This window comes from Myotis nattereri (assembly GCF_964212035.1).
Source record: "Myotis nattereri genome assembly, chromosome: 2".
Taxonomy (NCBI): Eukaryota; Metazoa; Chordata; class Mammalia; order Chiroptera; family Vespertilionidae; genus Myotis; species Myotis nattereri.
In genome coordinates, this window is record NC_138076.1 from 204,316,552 (window position 1) to 204,336,858 (window position 20,307).

At 48.1% G+C, this 20,307-nt stretch overlaps 1 protein-coding gene across 1 annotated transcript in view; it reads left to right on the forward strand.

The window, feature by feature from the left end:
* RFX4 (regulatory factor X4) overlaps nt 1-20,307 on the forward strand; it is a gene marked incomplete at its 5' end in the record, with an annotated part of 61,736 nt that overhangs the window by 8,742 nt on the left and 32,687 nt on the right. Inside the window, 5 exons of the mRNA XM_081082847.1 lie at nt 8,095-8,195; nt 10,181-10,239; nt 13,758-13,902; nt 16,067-16,161; nt 16,512-16,629. Coding sequence (XP_080938973.1) covers nt 8,095-8,195; nt 10,181-10,239; nt 13,758-13,902; nt 16,067-16,161; nt 16,512-16,629 — 518 coding nt within the window. The remainder of the gene's footprint in view (nt 1-8,094; nt 8,196-10,180; nt 10,240-13,757; nt 13,903-16,066; nt 16,162-16,511; nt 16,630-20,307) is intronic.

The following is a 20,307-nucleotide window of genomic DNA, read 5'->3' on the forward strand; positions in this document are numbered from 1 at the left end:
GATGTTAGCTGTGGCTTTGTCATCAATGTCCTTTATTGTGGTGAGGTATGTTCCCTCTTTATCCACTTTGTTGAGAGTTTTTATCATGGATATTGAGTTTTTTTTCAAATGCTTTTTCTCCATCTTATTGAAATGATCATGTGATTTTTATCCCTCATTTTGTTGATGTGTTATATCATGTTGATTGATGTGGGGGTATTGAACCCCATCCTGGCATCCCTGGCACTTGATCATGGTACATGATTCTTTTAATGCACTGTTGAATTCGGTGGGCTAATACTTTGTTGAGAATTTTTACATCATGCTCCTCAGGAATATTGGCCTATAATTTTCCTTTCTTGTAGTGTCTTTGTCTATTTTAGGTATCAGAGTAATGTTGGCCTCATAGAATGAGTTTGGAAGCATTCCTTTGTTTTCAATTTTTTGGAACAATTAGAAAAGAATAGGTATTAATTTTCCTTTAAATGTTTGGTAGGATTTGCATGTGAAGCCATCTGGTTTTGGGCTTTTGTTTTATTTAGTTCCTTCCTTCTACTAACTTTGGGCTTTATTTGTTCTATTTTATATTTCTTTAGGCACGATCATAGTTATTTTAAATTCCCTGTTTGATAGTCTGGTTCCATAGATTGCTTTATCTCTTGGGAGTGGGTTCTTCTTCTTAATTTTTTGTGTATCTTACAATTTTATATTGACTGCCAAACAGTATGTGGAGCAGTACAAACTGAGGTAAGTAGTATGTATGCCTGGAAATGAGCATGCCTTTTCTTCTCCCAGGCTCTTAATGTGAGGAAGTGAGCCAGGTTATTCAGGAGTTCACTGGGGTTGGGTTTTACTGTTGCTATGGTTACCTTTCGTATCCCAGCAGATTTAAATTCTTTTGGAGTGCCTGTGCTTAGGCTGGAAGTTGGTTTGTTGAGGGGGGTTTTTCAGTGTTACTGCTACATCCTCAGCATCAGGTCTCCCGTGTACCACTACTACACTTGTGAGCCTGTTTGGGGATGGGGTGAGGGTGGGGTTCTCTGTTATCCTGACGCAGTCTCAAGTAAGCCTGTGGTTTTGGCAGTCAGAGTTGGGCATTTTCAGTGATCATATCCCACTCCAGAGATAAATCTCTAGTAGTTTGAGCCCATGATGGTTTCTGCCAAGGTTAGAAAGCTTTTCCTTTTCTCCCTCCCCTCCCTGGCCACCTGCAGTGAGTCTCTCCCAGCACCCAGGCCTACAGTATTTCCCGCCCTTCCCCTGGCCACTGGAGGCTTTTGTTCATAGGGAGGGTGGTCTGAGTAGGGCTGCATGCTTCTCTACAGCAGGGGCTGCTCCCCTCTTCCAAGCTGCTCCTCAGAGGTGGGCTTCCTCCTCCTCCTCTCCTGCCCCAGTCCTTTGTGAGCACCTGGCTGGGCCCACGGAGAAGACCTTGTAAATAGATGTGAATGTGAATGTCCTTTGCCTCTGTGGCTCCCAGAGCTCCATGTACTCCTGCTACTTCACACTTGGCCTTTAGCAATTTAAGCTGAATTCTTCCTTGGCTATGGGATGTCCTGCTTTCCTCCCTCTAACACAGATGAGCCAGCTCCCAAGTCCTGTCTTTCCACAAATTCCAGGCTAGGTGGTTGTGACCTCAGCTCTCTGATGGGTTAACAGAAAAATATGATTTTATAGATTATCTGGCGTTTTCTTATTATGGTGGGAGTGATGCTCTTTCCCATTTTCCACATTCTAGGTAGAACAGCAACACACCTAAATAGGCCAATAAAGGTTGCCTCCAGGTGGGATTGTGGTCCAACTTTAGTGTCGTGCTTGTATACATTTTTCAAGTGTTCTACCTTAAGACTGAATTATTTTTATAATCATATGTCTAAGCGTATGCATGTACCAAATTATATATATATATATATGTGTGTGTGTGTGTGTGTGTTGAATGAATGAATGAATATTTGAGTCCTGTGCACATGCGTGCGCGCGCACACACACAGGCCCTTTTATGTTTTGAGTTATTAAATTCTGTACATTGATCAAGTGAATTAGATAATATCTAAATCTCTGTCTCCATTTTTCTAAGAAGGAACCTCCTGCAGGATCTGTATAAGTATACACATCTTTATAAGAGAGCTTCACATGCTGCTAATACTGCTTACTAGGTGCTGCACACACAAGGCATTTATAGTTTATTATAAAACAGTGCATGGGGTACAAACAAAAGACTAACCCCTGCCTCCTCCTCTGTAATTTTCTTGTTTTTATAGAAGTGAACGTTGAAGCTTAAGAGCTGAAATCACTTGTCCATCTTCATCTGCAAATAAATGAAACAGCCAGAACTCAATATTCATTCATTCATTAAACAAGGGTGTATTGATTACTACACTGTGCTAGGTCCTGGAATGCAGCATTAAAGAAGATAAACGTGCACCCTGCCCTCACTGAGCTTACAGTCTGCCAGAGGAGACAGTTCTTTAAAATTACATAGTTAATTACCAAAATGACCTTTGGCTTATAAATCCAGTGCCTTTTCCATTAAATCAGGAAGACAAAGTTATTGAAAAGACCAGCTGACTTTTCAGTTGTTTATATTCATTTGTCACTTCTTTGCACGCCTTCTGTGTGCCTGGCCCTGTGCCAGGCCAGGGGTGGGATGAGAATCAGGTCTAGCAGTTCTCACAGCCCTCCTTGCCCAGGCTGGGGTGCGGCTGCCAGACCATCCACCCCTTCCTTTCCTGCTCTGCAAAGCATTTTGAGATATGCTTTCTGGTGAATAAGTGACAACATAATAGAGATAACCATGAATCATGCACTCTTATTTGCAGAAAAGATAGATCATTCTCAGACTTGGGCTTTTCACCTCTGTGACCTCTCAAGGGGAGCTGGCACAATGGTTGTTAATAACCATTGGTCTAGCAGATGTAAGGAAGCATGTTTGGGTGTAGGGGCTTGGGGATGGATGGGCAAGAAGGGTAAGGTATCAGTGAAGCCAAGGGAAGACTGAAATTCTAAGCAATAGCCAGGCCTGTGGCCGAAAAGCAGCAGGAGGCCCTGGTCTGGATGAGGGGAGTCCAGCATCTCAGGTGCGTGCGCAGTGTGGGTGTTTCCATCACCCAGCCTGCAGCCAGGCTTAAATCTTGGCTCTTGCACTTATTGCTGCATCTCCTTGGCAAATAAGATAACTTCTCTGAGCCTCAGTTTCTCACCTCCCTGCTGGGAATAACAATCGCACCTACTTGTTGGGGAGGGATAAGTAAGAAAATGCGTGTGAAGTGTTTAGTGCTTGTCACCTTGCACTCATTAAAAAGTGGCTGCTATTAGCACGCTTTGCTGTTGTACCAGCATCACTGCTGGAGGTCATTCAGGCAGTTTCAAGTGTGGAGCTAAGATGCAGGGGAAGGGCGGAAGATGTGGGAGCATCGGCAGGAGAGGGAGGGGAAGGATAGGGATTATGCACCCCTGTGCCTGTGCCTGTGCCTGTGCCTGTGCCTGTGCCTGTGCCTGTGCCTGTGCCTAGCAAAGTGCCTGCTACAGAGGAGGTGCTGAATAAATGTTGAAGACTGAGTGAACCCACCCAAAGCCCTGCATGTGTTGGGCGGGCCCTGGGAGAGCCAGCCTGGGGAGGAGGAAAGGGGAGGGAGTGGCCCAGGAGGGAGGCAGGATAAGTCAGCAGAGGAAAAAGTCAGGCTGCAGCGAGTGTACTGTGGGAGGAGGTATGTCAAGAAGCGGTGTGGTCCTCATCCCCTGATGTTACAGGAAGGAGGCGTGGGTGGGGAGGCATCTCTCAGACCAGGTGATGAGGGGAGGCCAGCTCCTTGGACCCCCTACCCCCATCAGGGCATCCTAGATGTTTAGGTTACTCAAAGTCCTGCAGCCCCACGTCTGAGTCCCAAAATAGAAACTTTTCCAGGCAGAACTCCCCTTGCCTTTCTTCAGCTTAAGCCAATCAATTGCACCAAGTGAAAGGCCCCATCAGCAATCCTGCTGCTTACTTGCTGCTCCCAGACAAAGGCCAGCTCCCCACTCCAGCCGCGAGTAATCCTCCTGGATATGTGTCATGGACGGAGAATGGCAACGTCCCCACCAGTCCAGTAGTCACAGGAGGGTCACTCTAGACACTTCTCTAGATTCTGACCTCCGTTAAGAGCAGCCAAATGTTCTGAGATTTAATCTCAGAAGTCGGGTCCAATGTGCTACTAACTGATACTGGTTTAGAAGCTTTGCTTTGTTACAAGTGCAGGGCTTTGGGTCCACTCAGTCTTCAACATTTATTCAGCACTTCCTCTGTGCCAGGCACTCTGCTAGGCACAGGCACAGGGCGCATAATCCCTTCCTTTCAGGAAGACATACTTGACTTCCTTCTTCCCTCACACACCCACATCCACTCACCGGAAATCCTGTTGGCTCTGCCTTCAAAATATTTTAATCTGACCATATCACATTATTTCCACTGGTACCACCCTCGTCCTCCCTCTTGCCCGGACTCTTGCAGTAGCTCTGCACAGCTCTCCCTGTCTGTCCTCGCCCTCCTACAATTGATTTGCATCACAGAAGCCAAAAGAATCTTTAAAACATATGGCAGGATTGAGAGTGTTGAGATGGTGGGGAGAGCTGGGAAGCTGGTCGGGAAGGGAGCCAGGCTGCTATCTGGGGCAGCGGCTTTCTAGGCAGAGGGAGAGGGAGCAGCAAGTGCAAAGGGCCTGGTGAGGCTGGCAGGGCCTTGGAGACACAGAGAGGGGGCTAGTGCCCATGGCAATCAGGGGAGCTGCGGGGAGGGGCTGAAATCAGAGAGATAAAGGGGAGCATTTGGGTAGGGCCTTGTGGGGAATACATCTGAGCTGGGTGCACCGGGGGTTGGGAGCCATTAATCCATTTGTTTCACTTAACAAACATTTCTTGAGAGCTTGTTTGGAGGTTCTAGCAGGGGAGCGCAGCTACTCGTATACCCTTGACCGAAGACCAGTCCTCTCCTGGGGGGGGGGGGGGTGCTCGTCCTCTTTGACCAAGCAGCTTCCAGCTTCGGGAGGGACGCACATGGATCAGTGAGGGAGGAGGGGGACACCCGCCTAGCCAGCCAGATCAGCCCAATCAACCCTGGCGATCAATGGGGTGACAGATGTCGCAGCCAGATCGCCCTCACATCCAACAAACATTTCTTACGTGCCTACTAGGTGCCTGGCACTCTGCCAGGTGCCGAGGCTACTGTGGCGCACACAGTCCAGTGGGAAAGATGGACATTAATAGATAATTGCACAAGTGAGTGCATGATGACCAGCTGTCACAGCTCAGGGCCCGTCCAGAGGAATCCTTGGGGGCTCTGACCCAGTGATGGGGCTTCAGGGAAGGCTTTCCTATGGAAGTAACACCTGGTCTGAGACCCGATGGAGGAAGGGGAGCTGAGTAGGTAAAGAGGAGTGGGATGAAAGGTTGCCAAGGTCACAGGCCCTGAGGTGGCAAAGACGGGGCAGAGGCCCGTGGGGCTGAAATGTGGATGAAGGGAGGAACCGCACAGTGAGGCTGGAGTGGGAAACAAGGCTAGAGAGTGAGCTTTGGGTGTGAGGATGATGGTTTTCAAGCAGAGGTGAAACAGATCAGGATTGCAAGTGCTTTGGCACAATCCCTCTGACTGAAAGATCGGGTGGAAGTGGGAAGGTGAGCAGCACAGGGAGGCTCTGAGGAAGCTGTTACAGGGGCCCAGGTGAAGGATGAGGACAGCTGGAAGTGGGAGAAACCTGGAGGGGGCTGAGAGGTAACTTCAGATAAAATCTGTAATGCCTGGCAGTGGGAAGAGAGACTATTTGAGTCTCACACTAGTTGCACTAAAAGAGGAACAACCGGATATTATAAGCTTCATAATGTGATGCAGTGGGCAGCCACCTATGAAGCTTTCTATGCCTAAAAGAAAAAAAATCATAACTGAACTTATGTCTTTAGACCTAATTGCCACTTTGTAGAAAGCACACAGGATAGGTGAACAGGTAAAATGCACCACGAGGAAGAAATCAGACTGTGGGGCATTCCAGGGATAATAACATGAGGGAGCCCATAAACCAATGGCATGAAATAAACTTTTAAAGAGACTTAAGAAATAGAACAAGGCAATGTTATATTTTTTATACAATGTGTGGACTTTGTTTGGATCCAGATACTAACAAACTAGAAGATTTATTTAAGAGAAATTTGAGTACAGACTGAACTTTAGATAATCTTAAAGAATTACTGTTCATTCTGTTAGCTATACTAATAGCATGGTGATAAATTAAAATGAAAAACTGTTTGCTAATTATTGAAGCTAGGTCATAGATATTTGGAGGTTTATTATGCTATTCTCTTTATCCTGGGGTATATTTGAAATTTTTTTTATAATAAAGTTAAAAACAAAGTTCATGGAAAGTAGAATCTCCACGAAGTAGGGAATACAAGAAAAGAACCAGCTCTGACGGGGAAATGATGAGTTCAGTTTGTATATGTTGAGTTGGATGTGCCTTTGGGACTTCTAAATGGAGGGGTCCTGAGTCCTGCAGACCTCTGCTCTGGAGATATCACAGTGACTATAGATGGTGATTGATGCTGTGGGCATGGAGAAACTACCCAGGGCAGGAATCCAGGGGGATGAGAGGGCCCAGGTCTAGTCTTGAAAGAACTGGAAGACATAACGGCCAGGTAGAGGGGGCTGAGCTTTGTGATTGAGGGGGAGGAGCCAGAATTCAGAGGGTCACAAATGCCAAGGGAAGCAAATGTGTCCAACAGGAGGAAGGGCTAACAGAGCCGAATGCTGCTAAGATGTCAAGCAAGATGAGAACCAAAATGAGTCCACTGGGTTTGAGTCAGGGATGGAGGTTGCTCTCTGGGTGAGGGACAGGAGTGAACAGGAGATGTCTAAAGGGAGACAGAATCTAGACAACTTTGAAGAAGTATGTGTGTGAAGAAGAAGAAGAAAGAGGGTCGTAGCTTGAGGAGTAAAGAAATGAGAGGGTTTTTTTGTTTTGTTTTGAAGACGAGCCAATGTTGGAGCACTAAAATGTAGAGAGGAATGACCCAGGACAGAGGAAGAGGTGGGGCATAGGGTTGAAGTGGCAGTCAGTAATGTGAGATTCCTGAGAAGGCAGGAGGGGATGAGATAGGGGATTGGCTCTTTGATTCTATCAAGAAATAGGAGGTGGTGAGACCTGCTGGTAAAGAGTGGGAAGTAGGCGGATTGGAGGTGTGAGAGTCTTGGGAGAAGGTAGGACTTTGTCATGGAAAAAGGAAAGAATGTATGAGCAGAAAAACATGGTAGGACTGCCCAGTGGGCAGGAGGTTGGTGATCATGGTGGGACAGGAGAGTCGGTGGGAGACTGAACAGGGTAGCGTTGGTGGAAGGCAAGGATGGTTGTATGTCAGTGTGTGGAGAGGTCCCTGTGGCCCGCATGACTAAGGAGGACTACATGGAGGACACTGGAGTGAGGGCTCTGTGCAGGTGGGATCCTGAAAATGGTGCTCAATGTCTTTTCAACTCCAAATTTCCATCTCACATTGTAACCTACTGCCCTTCCCTGACCTTCCACCCCTCCAGCCCCCTCCCACCTCCTGCTCCAAAAAAATCCTTAACTTCCCAAATCTGATATGAGTTCAAGGTCCATGTCAGGATTGTTTGCAAGTTAACAATACGCTGTTGCTTTCCTAGTCCTTTCCAAGCTGCAAGCAGTTCGGTAAACCTGGGCCCAAGCCAGGTGGGCAGGCATGCCCATATGCTGCCAGGGTTCCTGTCCGACTGGGGGCTGGGACAAGCTGGGCAGCATGAGGAGGAGGGGCCAATTGCAAATTGGTGCTCGGAGGCCCACTGGCCACTGACTTCACCCCTTATACCAGGCTCTACAGAAACACGGAGGATGATGTTTTGTTTGCAGAAAGTTCTGATGGCTGCCCAGCCTTGCACTGTGCCTGCAGGGTCTCCTTGTCCACCAGCACGGGCACAGAGCACATTCTGCTCATGCCCTTCTCAGACCCACCAGCTCTGCAGAGCGGGGCTGCCAGCCTCGCCTCTGAGGTTGCTGCTACGAGTGGCACCTGTTGGTTGCAGTCTGGTGGAAGGACTGGGCCACACAGGAGGCACTTAAAATGTATCCTTCCTCTTCCTAGCTTAACTCAGGTGATCCGGAAGTTTGCCAAGCAGCTGGATGAGTGGCTGAAAGTGGCTCTTCACGACCTCCCAGAAAACCTGCGGAACATCAAGTTTGAACGTAAGTGCTGAGTTTGGGAGTGGAGGGGAAGGGGGAAAGCAGTTTTGTGCCAAACATCTTACATAAAATAACAACAACAATAGCTTCCATTTACTGTGCCTTACTACAAAGCACCAAGTATTATGCTTAGCACTTTCCGTACATTAACTTGTTTAATCCTCACAAAATGTTTCTTACGGGTGGTACACCTGCTTTCATAGAAAAGGCAACAGGCTTAGGGAGGTAGTAAGTAGCAGGGGCCGGATTGCTCCCAGATCTGTCTCCCAGCGCAGAAACACCAGCGTTTCTGCTCATCACCTCCATGGGCCTTCTCTCACTCATTCTTATGCCACCTCTTCGGCGTCGGACACAGTGTTGCTGTTCCCAGATGGGGCTTCAGTGTTGCTGTTCACAGCCAGTCACTAGGGTTCCGGAGTCCAACTCCCGTCTGTCTAGCCCCCAGACCCGGAGATTCCCCTGAGTGCCTGCCCACAAACGAAACTGGTCGCAGGAGACAGAAAACAGCGTGGGTCTCACATATCTAATGGCCTGCCTAATGAGCAAGCCAAAGTAATATTTCTCATAGGGGTTGGGACTGCAAACCTTCTCTCTGCTGAGCGGCACCCTCACTCCACAGCGTTGTTTTTGCCTGAGGAAACTGGTCCAATTTCTGTCCTGATGTGTCTGCACTAGTGGGAAGACTCACTATTAAACAAAGGCGAAATGATTTCAAGCAAATCAAAGTTTTAAGATATATGTTTCTTAAAACCGCATTTGAATACAACCTGCCTTTCTTGCCCTAAATCGGTGCCCCCAGTAAAAGGAAGGAGATCAAATTACCTCTCTCGGCAGGCGGAGGGGCCCTTTCAGCGGCTCTGAGGCCGCCTGCGGTGCCCGTCACCTACTGATAAAGCCCACTTTATTTCACGGCTCTCAGTTCTTTTCTTTCCCCCAGCACTAAATTCCACATCACAAAGTTAAAGAAAAAGTAATTAAGGAGAAGGATTAACGATTGATCAGCCTGGAAAATTAGAAGTTCTTCTGTCCCCTCCCCCCCCCCCCGCCCCCATTCCTCCACCCCACGCCTTATTTTTCAAACCAAGCTGGCTCCAAGTCCAAATTACAATAATCCCAGGGCCACTTCTGATTGTTTCTTGACCAGTTCAGAAATTAATGAGAAGAATGCCCGTGCCCGTTTTAATTACGCTGACAAAACAAACCTGTTGAAAGTTGGCAGTGAGGAGCTTTTGGGACCTTCCACCTGTGGGTGCCTGGGGACACACACTCTTCCCAGGGAGCCTTGGGGTGCACCTCGAAAATGGGCAAGGAGTGGAAACACACACCACTCCAAATGGTGGTAAGAATGAAGACCCTGGGCAGGCATGTGGCTTGTCTGCTTCAGAATTCACGGAACAGGACCACACCACGTCAAATCATCGGCCCGCTGTGTCACCATAGGACACAGAACCATCAGAACACGCACTGGGTCATGGAGTTCATTCGCTAAAAGGGACAGATGACCAAGGCAAAGCCATGGTCAAGGAGCAGGTCGGGGTTCCATCGTCGGAGCCACCCCTAGCAGCTCACGCCCCGGAGGCTCGCTCAGGGCTTCCTATTAGACAGACTGCATTGTCAGGACCTTCTTCAAAGCTCCCACTTGATTCTTGCAATTATTTATGGGGAGTAGGGATTGAGCCTGCAATTAGCTAAATGAAAGACAAGTAAATAATTGCGTTTACTCACGGTTGATTGACACCACGATTTCTCACACCTGCTAGTGTGACTTTGAAACATATGCCCCAGATATCGCCATTTTAGGAAATAGTTGTCCAAACGGGAAAGCAAAGACTCAAACACTGGGTTTTGCCAGTGGGCTTCTAAAATGAGTTGGACAGTGAGACAGATTTAGGTAAATACGAAAGTTACTTTTTGAAATCTGCCCCTGGAAAATCTGAAGCAGGACCATAAAGCCTGCAAATATTTCAAACTGCCTCTTCTTCTTTCAGTGTCCAGAAGGTTTTCCCAAATTCTGAGACGGCAGACTTCACTAAATCATCTCTGCCAGGTATGTGTCCTGCGCTGTGTTCTAACTACTGCTGAGTCATTACAAATGAGGGCAGATCCACAGACCAGCTGCCCATGGGATGTCGGGGTGCAGCTGTTACCTTTAGTTTCTACAGACAAGGAATAAAAACATTAGCCAATCACGAAATAGCTTCAACTAACAAAATAATGTCTGACATTAGTTGCCCCTTAACCTGTTCTAGGGTCTCAAGTTTGTTTCCCTTCTGTAAATTGGGGTTTCTCTGACACTGGATAATTCTTTGCTGTGAGAAGTTGTTTTGTGCCTTGTAGGTATTTAGTAGCATCTCTGCCTTCTACCCACCTGATGCCAGCCAGTAGCACCCCCTCCCCAGCCCCCAAGTCCCACCTGGATGTCACAGTCAGGAATGTCCCGTCCCCCCCCCACCCCCCACCCCCGACCCTGCAGTGTAGCTTGGGCAGGGTATGCCTGGTTGTGAGCCACTGAAATGGGTGATTCAAACAGATATGGAGGATGACTTACTTGTTGTTTTTGTGTCATCCAAAAGAGTTCAAAGCCACGAGGCATGTTAAATATTTAGCCAATTTTATTTGTTCTTCTAGATTTCTGTTCTTTGGAGCACGAAAGTGACATATGCTTACCATTTACAAAGTTCAAAAATAGCAAAAGTGTAGCACAGTAAAAAGTGGAAGATTCTACTATAACTCCATACTTATAACTGATGGCATAAAGCTTTGCATTTTTATTAATTTTGCACCTTAAGGAAGGGACTGTGAGTCGCCCGTTAACATTCATTCATTAACATTTTAATGATCTAAAAGCAGAGGGAGCAAGCTGGTGGCTGCAGGTCAAATCAGCCCTCAGATGTGTGGGGTTATTTTTACTTGATTTGCATGTGTTCAAAGACATTTTTTTACTCAGCCACCAATAATTGAAACTTGTAGATGACAGCTGAACACCCAAATTTTCTGTAGAAAAATGTTAAGAGCTAGCACTCTCAGCGCTACACCTCCCCGAGGCTGTGACCAGCTGGGCGGGCTGAGCACCTCTCCAGCGGCACTGTCCTCGTCTCCCACCTTCTCGTTCACTGACCCTCACGCGTGTGTCACCTGCCTGCTTTCTGTGTTTGGGTTTGCAACCCCCCCTTATAGTGTTGGTTCTGGGTTGGTGCCAGCTGTTGAAGGTCAAGGTGGGAGGGAGGGCTTTCGAGTTAGAGTGCCTGAGGCAGGCTCCAGGCTGGGAACCAGAACGGGTAAAACTGCACCCACACACCTCCCTGTTCCTGCTCTGCCCCTGGCATGAACAGCACAGGGAGGGTTTTGGAGACCAGAGGGAAACCGTTCCACGTTCCTGTAGGCAGGTACAGAGGCCACACTGGGCATTGTTCTGGGACGTGGCAGAGCCTGACAGATGAATGGGATTCAGTGAAGAAAATAATATTGGCAAATGAAAGACACACTGCCGTGTTTCCCAGGGAGCGTGCCTCTGGTCACATCAGGGAACTAGACATGGTCTTGGTGCATACCTGGGGTTCAAAGAGTTTAGGAAAGCCTTTGGCCCTCTCTACTACACAGGTAGGTAAAAGCACCTACACTTACGTGTAAGGGTGCGTGTGTGCGTGCGCTCACACTTCCTCTCTACTTTCCACGCTGACATATGTAATTCAATCAGCAAATGCTACCTTTCCATCTCACTATCAGACACGTTCCTGGGTCAGCCAGAGGCCTGGGGTTGGTGCTAAGAACATTTCATGGAACGTCTTAGTATCCCGGCGAGCTTTCCTAAACACACACGGCAAGTCAGACTATACAACACCCGACCAAAAACACACCCCTCCCCCACCCAGTACTTACACCTGAGATCTAAATATCCAGACCCTTTTGGATATACTGAGCAAGCAAATTGACATATCTCAGCCATTCACTCCACAAAATCTTTCTGAGTGCCTACTGTGTGCCAGGCATTATGTATGCTCAGTGGTATTTGCCCTCAGCAGACAAAAAAGTAAATGAAAAAATAATCCAAAGTGGTTAAGTGCTATGAAGGAAACATAATGGAAAGAGAGAATGATGGGGCATTGAGGTTCTGCTGAGATAAAGTGATTAGAGAAAGCCTGTCCATGGGATGACAGCTAAGTTGGAGTGTACGTAATAGGAGGGTTGCTGGGATGGGCAGGGTGAGAGGAGAAAGTTCCAGACGGCACACTGACCCCGTGCAAAGGCCCTGAGGTGTCATTGCAATCACTACAAAGAGAACCTGAATAGCAGTCGCCTCTTTCATCCAGCTCTTACTCCTTGAACTGTGCCCTCTTCGAACATAACCTTAATAAATCCTCGACAGCATTCCTCCATGAGAGGCAGGTCCTATGACACGTCCATTTTATAGACCAGGAAACTGAGGTGGTTCCACAAGCCTGCCCCAAGCCCCTCAGCTGGTCAGCAGCGAGGCCAGGATTTGATCTAAGTATATTTGTATGCGGAATCCCAGACCTTCACATTTGGTTGTTTTCATTACCATTAGAGACTGACTCAGTTCACATACTCATATATTCAGGCCTCTCTGACCTTCGGAGTTCTACGATGATCTAAGCTAGCTTTTACTTGAGTTCAGACAGTCCGGGTGTAAAGGTTGTTAATATTTACCTTTGCCTGGAAATTCACAAGCATTAGGAGACATATAATGTCCATGTGTATTTGAAATATATATATATTTGCGTTTTACTAAAGACTCCTTTGAAAACATGCAAGTAAAGGAAATGTTTTTCTTTGCTTTTATCAATATTGTTCTGACTTGGTGGTTCCAAGTATTAGTGATCCAAGTGTTGTTTCAACCTGAAAATCTAAGTTCTACCAATGAGGGTTTGCTGAGACAGCTACAACTTATACACACACACACACACACACACACACACACACACACACCCATAAACTACCAAGTCTTAAGGTCTAATTTCCCTTTTACTCCATCTTAATTATATTTGTTATAATCATTACAGTTACATGAAAAACAGAAAGCAAAATCAGAAAGCTAGACTACAAACTGCGTCAGAATGCTCTCACATGTAAACACACACAAACTGAAAGGTTCCTGGGCCAGAGCTGTGGTGGGCCCGGGCAGCAGGGCCGTTCCTGCTCCAGGACTGGCACTTCTTGGGCGAGGGAGACATAGAGGTTACTCGGCGCAGAGCTCCCGTCCCACAGGCTGGCATCAGAGAGCTGGCAGGTCTCCGGGCCCCGTCCCATTGTTCCACGGGGTCAAGACCACGGGGCTGGGCACAGCATGGTTGGCTCTGGCCTAGGCCACCCTGAGGTCGTTTTTTAGCAAGAAAAGGAGGTCTCTGAGAGAGAGCCTCAGAGAAAACGGGTACGGATCTTGAGTTATGGACTCACTTACTTATTTGCTAAAACAATTTTTCTGAATTTCAAAGTAGTTTGCAAAATACCCTTGGCAGATTCATTTAAAAGGCTTAAAGGAAATAAAGTGAAGGGCTTCTCCCCTGACAAGCCCTGAGCTAAGGAGCTGGCTGGATTGGATTACAGGCCTCTCGAACGGTGATCCACAGCGCGGACATCACATTCCAGATGCTGGAAGACTGGAGGAACGTGGACCTCAACAGCATCACCAAGCAAACCCTGTACACCATGGAGGACTCCCATGAGGAGCACCGCAAACTCATCATCCAGCGTAAGACGGGCTACCAGGGTCATGTCATTTTAATTTTTTTTTTTAAGAGAAAGTATCTTGGGGGAGATACTTGGGAGAAAATATCTTGGGAGATAGTCATGCCTGGGAACGCTCTGCTTACTTTAAATTAAAAAGTGCATGCTGGGACTTGAGCGTGCTGGTGGGAATGAGTAAGTGCTGCTCTGGTAAGAGCATGGGCTTGGGGTGCCCAACAGACCTTGACTCAACCCCTGGCTCTCCTGCATGGTGACTTGGCTTTGAATCTGTAAAATGGGGGTAACGCAGAGGGATTAAATGGGACAGTGTGTGCCCTGTGCCTGGTGCGCAATGTAGTGCTGGTAGATGAGGTGGTTAGAGGGCAAGCACTCAAGTCAGGCCGTGTTTTAAACTTGCCTCTGCCATTCACTATCTCTGCAACCTTTAGAAAGTTGTGTATTCCATAGTGCCTCCGTCTCCTCATTTGTAAAGGAGGGTAAGCATAGCACCTACCTCCTTGGGCTGCTCATTCATTCATATTCAACAAACACTTGAGCACAAAAGGCACTTGAGCAATTGCTACGTACCACCTACCGTTCTAGGCTCTGACATTCACATTCTAGGGATGGTCTAAGGTTAACGTGTGCACGCACAGCACTTAGAGGAGTGCCTGGCACATGGCAAGCAGTGGATAACCATTAGCAGTTAGTGCTCACTGCCACCACCAGCCGCTCAGATGCCCAGAGAGTGGGACAAAGGGCGAAAAAACACAACGAGAAGCTCAGAGACCTGGGTCCAGTCCCTGCTCTGTCCCTAACTTCGAGTGTATCATGTCACTTCATTAAGACCTAGCTTCCTCCTCTGTAATATGAGGCGGGTCAACTAACCAGACTTTTAAAGCCCCTGCTCATTCTGCAATGTTAGGACCGTCCGGTAGTCCTGGAAGCTGACCTTGTTAGTGGCTATCAACTAAGTAAAGTGGGACAACCAGCCATTCCAGAGAAATGAGGAAATAAAACCGCTCCGACAAGTGAAAACTACAGACATGTGTGCATCTTGAATTGTGGTTTGATTTACAAAAAACAAAATAAAACACACACAAAAAGTAGTGAAAAGAGACGTTTCAGATTGGAGACCACCGCAGAGATGTTTCTCTTTCCTCAGTGCTCCTCTGCTTGCAAAGTACTTCCCGATCCATGATCGGACTTGCAGCTGAAACCAGGGGGGAAGTGGTTCGATTATCCACCTTTTCCTGTTGCAGAACTGAGGGCACAGCAATTGCTTCCTTTAATGCAAAAGTATTTATTAAGCATCTACTACTTAGGTCGCAGAAGCTGGTCAGGCTACTGCCCAGTATAGTTGTGGTTTAAAAACATTTGAATGATCAAATGCGCCCTATCACAGGGCACAGAGCAAGAGAGCAACAGCGCTGCTGTCCACTCAGGCCAGCCAGCACCCACGGGTAACAACTGCATCACAGGTCACGTACCAGCTAACGAAGACAGTGGACAAAAACGCACGCATAGCCCTGACTGGTCTGGCTCAGTGGATAGAGCGTCAGCTTGCAGACTGAAGGGTCCCAGGTTCGATTCCTGTCAAGGGCACGTACCTTGGTTGCGGGCACATCCCCAGTAGGGGGTGTGCAGGAGGCAGCTGATCGATGTTTCTCTCTCATCGATGTTTCTAACTCTCTTCCTCTCCTCCCTTCCTGTCTGTAAAAAAGTAATAAAACTTATTTTAAAAAAAACAACAACGCACGCATGCACACACACACTCACCGCAACACAGTATTATGAGTGATATACTGAAGGCAAAATACAGAAAGTAAAATGCTATGAATATATAGAGGGGTGTGGTCAGTGCTGGTAAGGGGCACAGAGAGGGTAGAAAGGATTTCAAGGAGGGTCGTGTCCCCTGGGCCGTTAGGAACCAAACAGTGCAAATAGAGGGAAGTGCCTGAGAAAAGCAGGGCTTGGGGGAATGGCAAGGACGACGGGGTGGCCGGGTGAAGCGCTCACAGGCATGGGGATGAGCCGGGAAGGATAAGTTGGGGCGTATTTTCCAAAGCCTTGAACGCCCTGCTAAGACTGGGGTTTTCATTTCTTCCGTTTTCTGCCTTTGTGCTTTTTAAGATGCGTCTCTGTTTAAACCCAGTGTGGTGAGGTGTGGGCTCTCCTCTGTTTGATAGTGTATCAGGAGTTTGACCACCTGCTGGAGGAGCAGTCGCCCATCGAGTCCTACATCGAGTGGCTGGACACCATGGTGGACCGCTGTGTTGTGAAGGTTGGTAGGTGGGAGTGGGAGGCGCAGCCCTGGGCCCTGCAGCCCGTCACTCGCCTTCGTGACATGTGGGTAGTTCAGAGCCCCGCAGCGAGCCACCTGGAGGTTCCTCAGCAGCCACGGGCCCCGGCCTCCCTCCCTCGCGTCAGCCAGGCCAGCACCCGTTATGTACATTGGGCCTCGATGAGAGATCTCATTTTTTCACATGTATTTTTGCTGATAAAAACAAAGTTGAAAACCATTGCTCCATACTTTGAAATTGGAGACCTACATAAGCCGTCCCGTCAGTTTCTAAAGACAGTGCTAAATGAAGGGTCAAGTCCAGCATGCTAACGTCATTCACTCTCTCGTAGGTGGCCGCCAAGAGACAAGGGTCCCTGAGGAAAGTGGCCCAGCAGTTCCTCCTAATGTGGTCCTGCTTTGGCACCAGGGTGATCCGGGACATGACCTTGCACAGTGCCCCCAGCTTTGGTAAGACCCCAGCCGTCCCCGCTGCCAAACACTGGTTTTTGCGCCATCTCTGTCCAGGTCACCTCTTGGAGTCAGCCACGGTGTTACTGGTTGTCTCTGAGGCCACAAGGACATTGCCCTGAAATGTACCTGTTCTGGGGGACACCGTCGTCTTAGCATTTTCAGGGAGAAAGGTGAATTGAGAGTAGTCAGGGTGAAGAACACGAATCTGAAAGTGGGAGGTTGGCACAGGCAATGTCTGAGCTTAGAGAGGAATGGACAGCAGTGGCTGGGCTCCCTGTTTGCCAGATGTGCCGAGATTGCTTCCGCAGGGGCTATGTTGCAGGGTTCCACCGTGTGCCCTTCCCTGGGCCCGTGAGGACGCCTCGGAGTTTGAGCATTTGCAGGGATTGGCACTCCAGCCATGGGTAGACTGTCTGATCCCTAGAAGAGGACTTCCCATTCATTTCCTTTTGTTTTACCAACCCTTAGGGTTCTCCTCACTTCAGGAGACATTCCTACCCTCAGTCCTCAGCTACTGTTTTCCAGGGCGTGGGGCGGAAGTGGGGGAGGGAGCTTGAAATCTGCCCTGGGGTGTTTAGAACAGCCTCTTCAGGCAGAAGCCCAATTGCCACTGGGGGGTGGGGGGTGGGTGCTGTGCTCCCTTGTGGGACCCCATTTTCTGTTTTCCCTCAGAAAGAATGGCGTGTACATTGAGTCCAGGTCATCATTAGCAAAGTGAGGTGGGACTTTAAGGCATTACCAGACATTGGAAATCTCAGAACACTGTCGCCTCAATTTTCTAGGCATTTCAGCAAAGGGCTGTTGGTAAATTTTCTGGGTAATTGCTTCAGCTCTCTATTTTACTTTGCAAGTAGAGATGTGGTTTCGTTTCTCATTATCTCCAATTAAGCCAATCAGCTCTGGGGTTTGCTCGGGGTTTAATCTGACGCGTTTCCATCAGCTTTTTATGGTCTTGTCACCGTTTTCCAGTTGTGCTGTGCAACCGAGGGACTGTGGTGAAACAAAGAAGGAGCTATTTTCCTAAACAGCTCCATCCATGAAAGGCTGTGTTTACCCAGTTGGAGAGGCGTTTGTGGTGGGTTTCTTTCATCTCCGCCTCGGGAGGGTCTCCGGCCCTGCCTGCACCCATTCGCTCGGGGCTGTGTGTGCAGGGGCGCTGGTGGCTGCGACCTGGGCTGGGCCATCAGGCGTGGCGTTTGATGGCTTCCAGCTCAGCACAGTTAGTGTTAGCACACGTTGCCGCTGGCTCTGGGAAAATCACCCGTGCAGAACTGCTTTCAGTTAAGCGGGTGGTTGGAAAATACTTGAGATTTTTTTCATTGTTTCAAAATCAAAGAATCGACAATATCACACACATATACACATCCACAAAGCATGCCTCTTTTCCTTGCTTTATTCTTTAGTTTGCTGCTGCTTAAACTATGTATGTTACCGAGTACCCTTCTTTAGACAGGGAAAGTAATTCACTTTACACTATTCTTTGAAATTCATTTGTTTTTACTAAGTTAACAGTCAATGTGATAAAGGCAGTTTGGACAGTAGAACAATTAGGGTTTTATGAATGGGTTGAATTTATGACTAAGAAATATTGTTCCTTAAATGTGTTTATTTCTTTTTGAAGTACACACAATTTTAGGCTATATTGGCAACTCAGGCAAATGGAAAAAATGGTCATGAATCTTTTAGAAAATGAAAGAAAGAGATAGTAGCCCAATATCACTTTTGCAGTATCTTTCAACCCTAAACAGGTTGAAATACCTGCTTCCAAGGCCATTTCGCAAACTATCTGAAACGGTTCTGCTCCCCTGACTCATTGTGGAGTTTTGTGCTTGGGGTGACATGCAAGTTGAAAGAATTTGTGGCCAACAAAAGCCCAGCTCCCCCTTTCTGCCTGTGTATGTCAAAGACACAGTTGGTGGTTGTGTTTGGGTCATGTGTCCCCTGTATAAAAACAGCTAATTAGGAAAAAGAGCCCTCTGTTCCCCGGCCCCACCCCCAGCCCAGGGGCCAGCTCCATCTATCTGATAACCCCACACGCTCCTGTCCTCCTGTCGCTGTGAATGTGCGGGGTTGTGTGTCAGGTAGCAGGCTGCCTGTCTCAGGGATCGTGTGGAATCTAACAGTGATCCCACGGGCCACTCTATCATCTCTTCCCAGAACAGCCTCTTTCTAAGGTACAGTGGGGCCTTGACTTACGAGTTTAATTCGTTCCGTGACAGAGCTCGTAACTCAAATTACTCGTATGTCAAATCAAAAAGTGAACGAGTGAGACACGTGATGCTGGGCTGATGTTGTGGCGTTCGCTGTGACATTCGCTGCGCCAACTAGCGGTGGGGTATCTGAAGCGCTCGTAACCCGAATTTTAGCTCGCAACTCAAAGCAAAAAATCTGCCGAGAGATGGCTCGTATCTCGAAAAACTCGGTAGTCAGGACACCCGTAAGTCAAGGCCCTAATGTAGTTGACTCCTTTCTTCTCTTTAATTCCTCCTCACTCTTTTCTCCCTAATTCCTTTTCATTGAAAAAGCCAATGCTGTGAACTAAAGTAGCCAGACTTTCTTTGCAGCAATCAGCGGTTTCTAGCCAAGTTAGTTGCACAGGTAGGCTAGCAGGCAATGAACTTTGAGTTGTTGCAGAGCTGTGGAAAATAGAGTTTTTATTTTAAAAACCAACCAACCATATTTTCAGTTGCCTGCTCTGACCTCAGTTCTTAGGTTACCTGGGTCTCAGTTGGCACAGGTGCCTTTGCCCGTTCACCCTGGGCTTTCACCAGCCGCCCCTGATGCCACGGGAACATCGGGAAGGCCACACGAGTGCCAGAAGTACTCGGCACAACACGGCTTGAAATCAGCCTGGGTTTGATGGCTAAGGGAGCAGCATCGCATCTCATCCCCCACGTTTTTGAGTTTTTACACACTTGTTTTCTGCCTCGCTTCAAAGTTCACTCACTCGGCGGGCGGGCAGGGCCGGGAGGCCACCTGGGAGTGGTTCTGTTAGGGATGGGCCGCCAGACCAGCAGCCATGCCGAGCCTTCCAGATGGCTGTGCTGTGCATGGAAGTCCTGTCCTGGCTCTCTTCCCCAGAACCTGCTAAATTGCAGAATCTTGATGTTAGAGGTGTCACTCAGGCCTCTGCCGAGCACTAGGAGGCAGGAATCGCTTCCCCTTGTATGCAGGAGAGGAAGCAGGGATCCAGAGACAGGAGGGAACTTGCCCATGGGCACACAGCCAGTGAGTGGAGCTCCCCCTGGCATCTCTTGCTCTGAGGATCTTGTGTTCTCTCTGCTAAGCCACACTGCCACTGCCTCTTCTAACTTTCTCCAGTTGAATACTAAGAATAAAAACAGAGTAACACTTACTGAGGGCCTCGTGTACATGACCCCTAATATTGGGTGCTTTCTGACTTAATTCTCACAACCACCTGCGAGGTCCCTTTTTCCTGCCCTCGACGTGACAGATGAGGAACCTGAAGTAGAAGATGCAGCAAAGGCAAGACAGTGGTAATCATGGTAACAAGTGCTTGGGAAGCACATACGACCCCTGGTGCTCATGTTAACTCTGCACGGCAGATAATAATGGGCACCTTGTTACAGAGGGGGAAAGAGAGCTGGCAGGCTTTCTTGCCCAAGATTAATATGGTGGGGCTCTGTTTCACAGTCAAATATGCCCGACCACAAA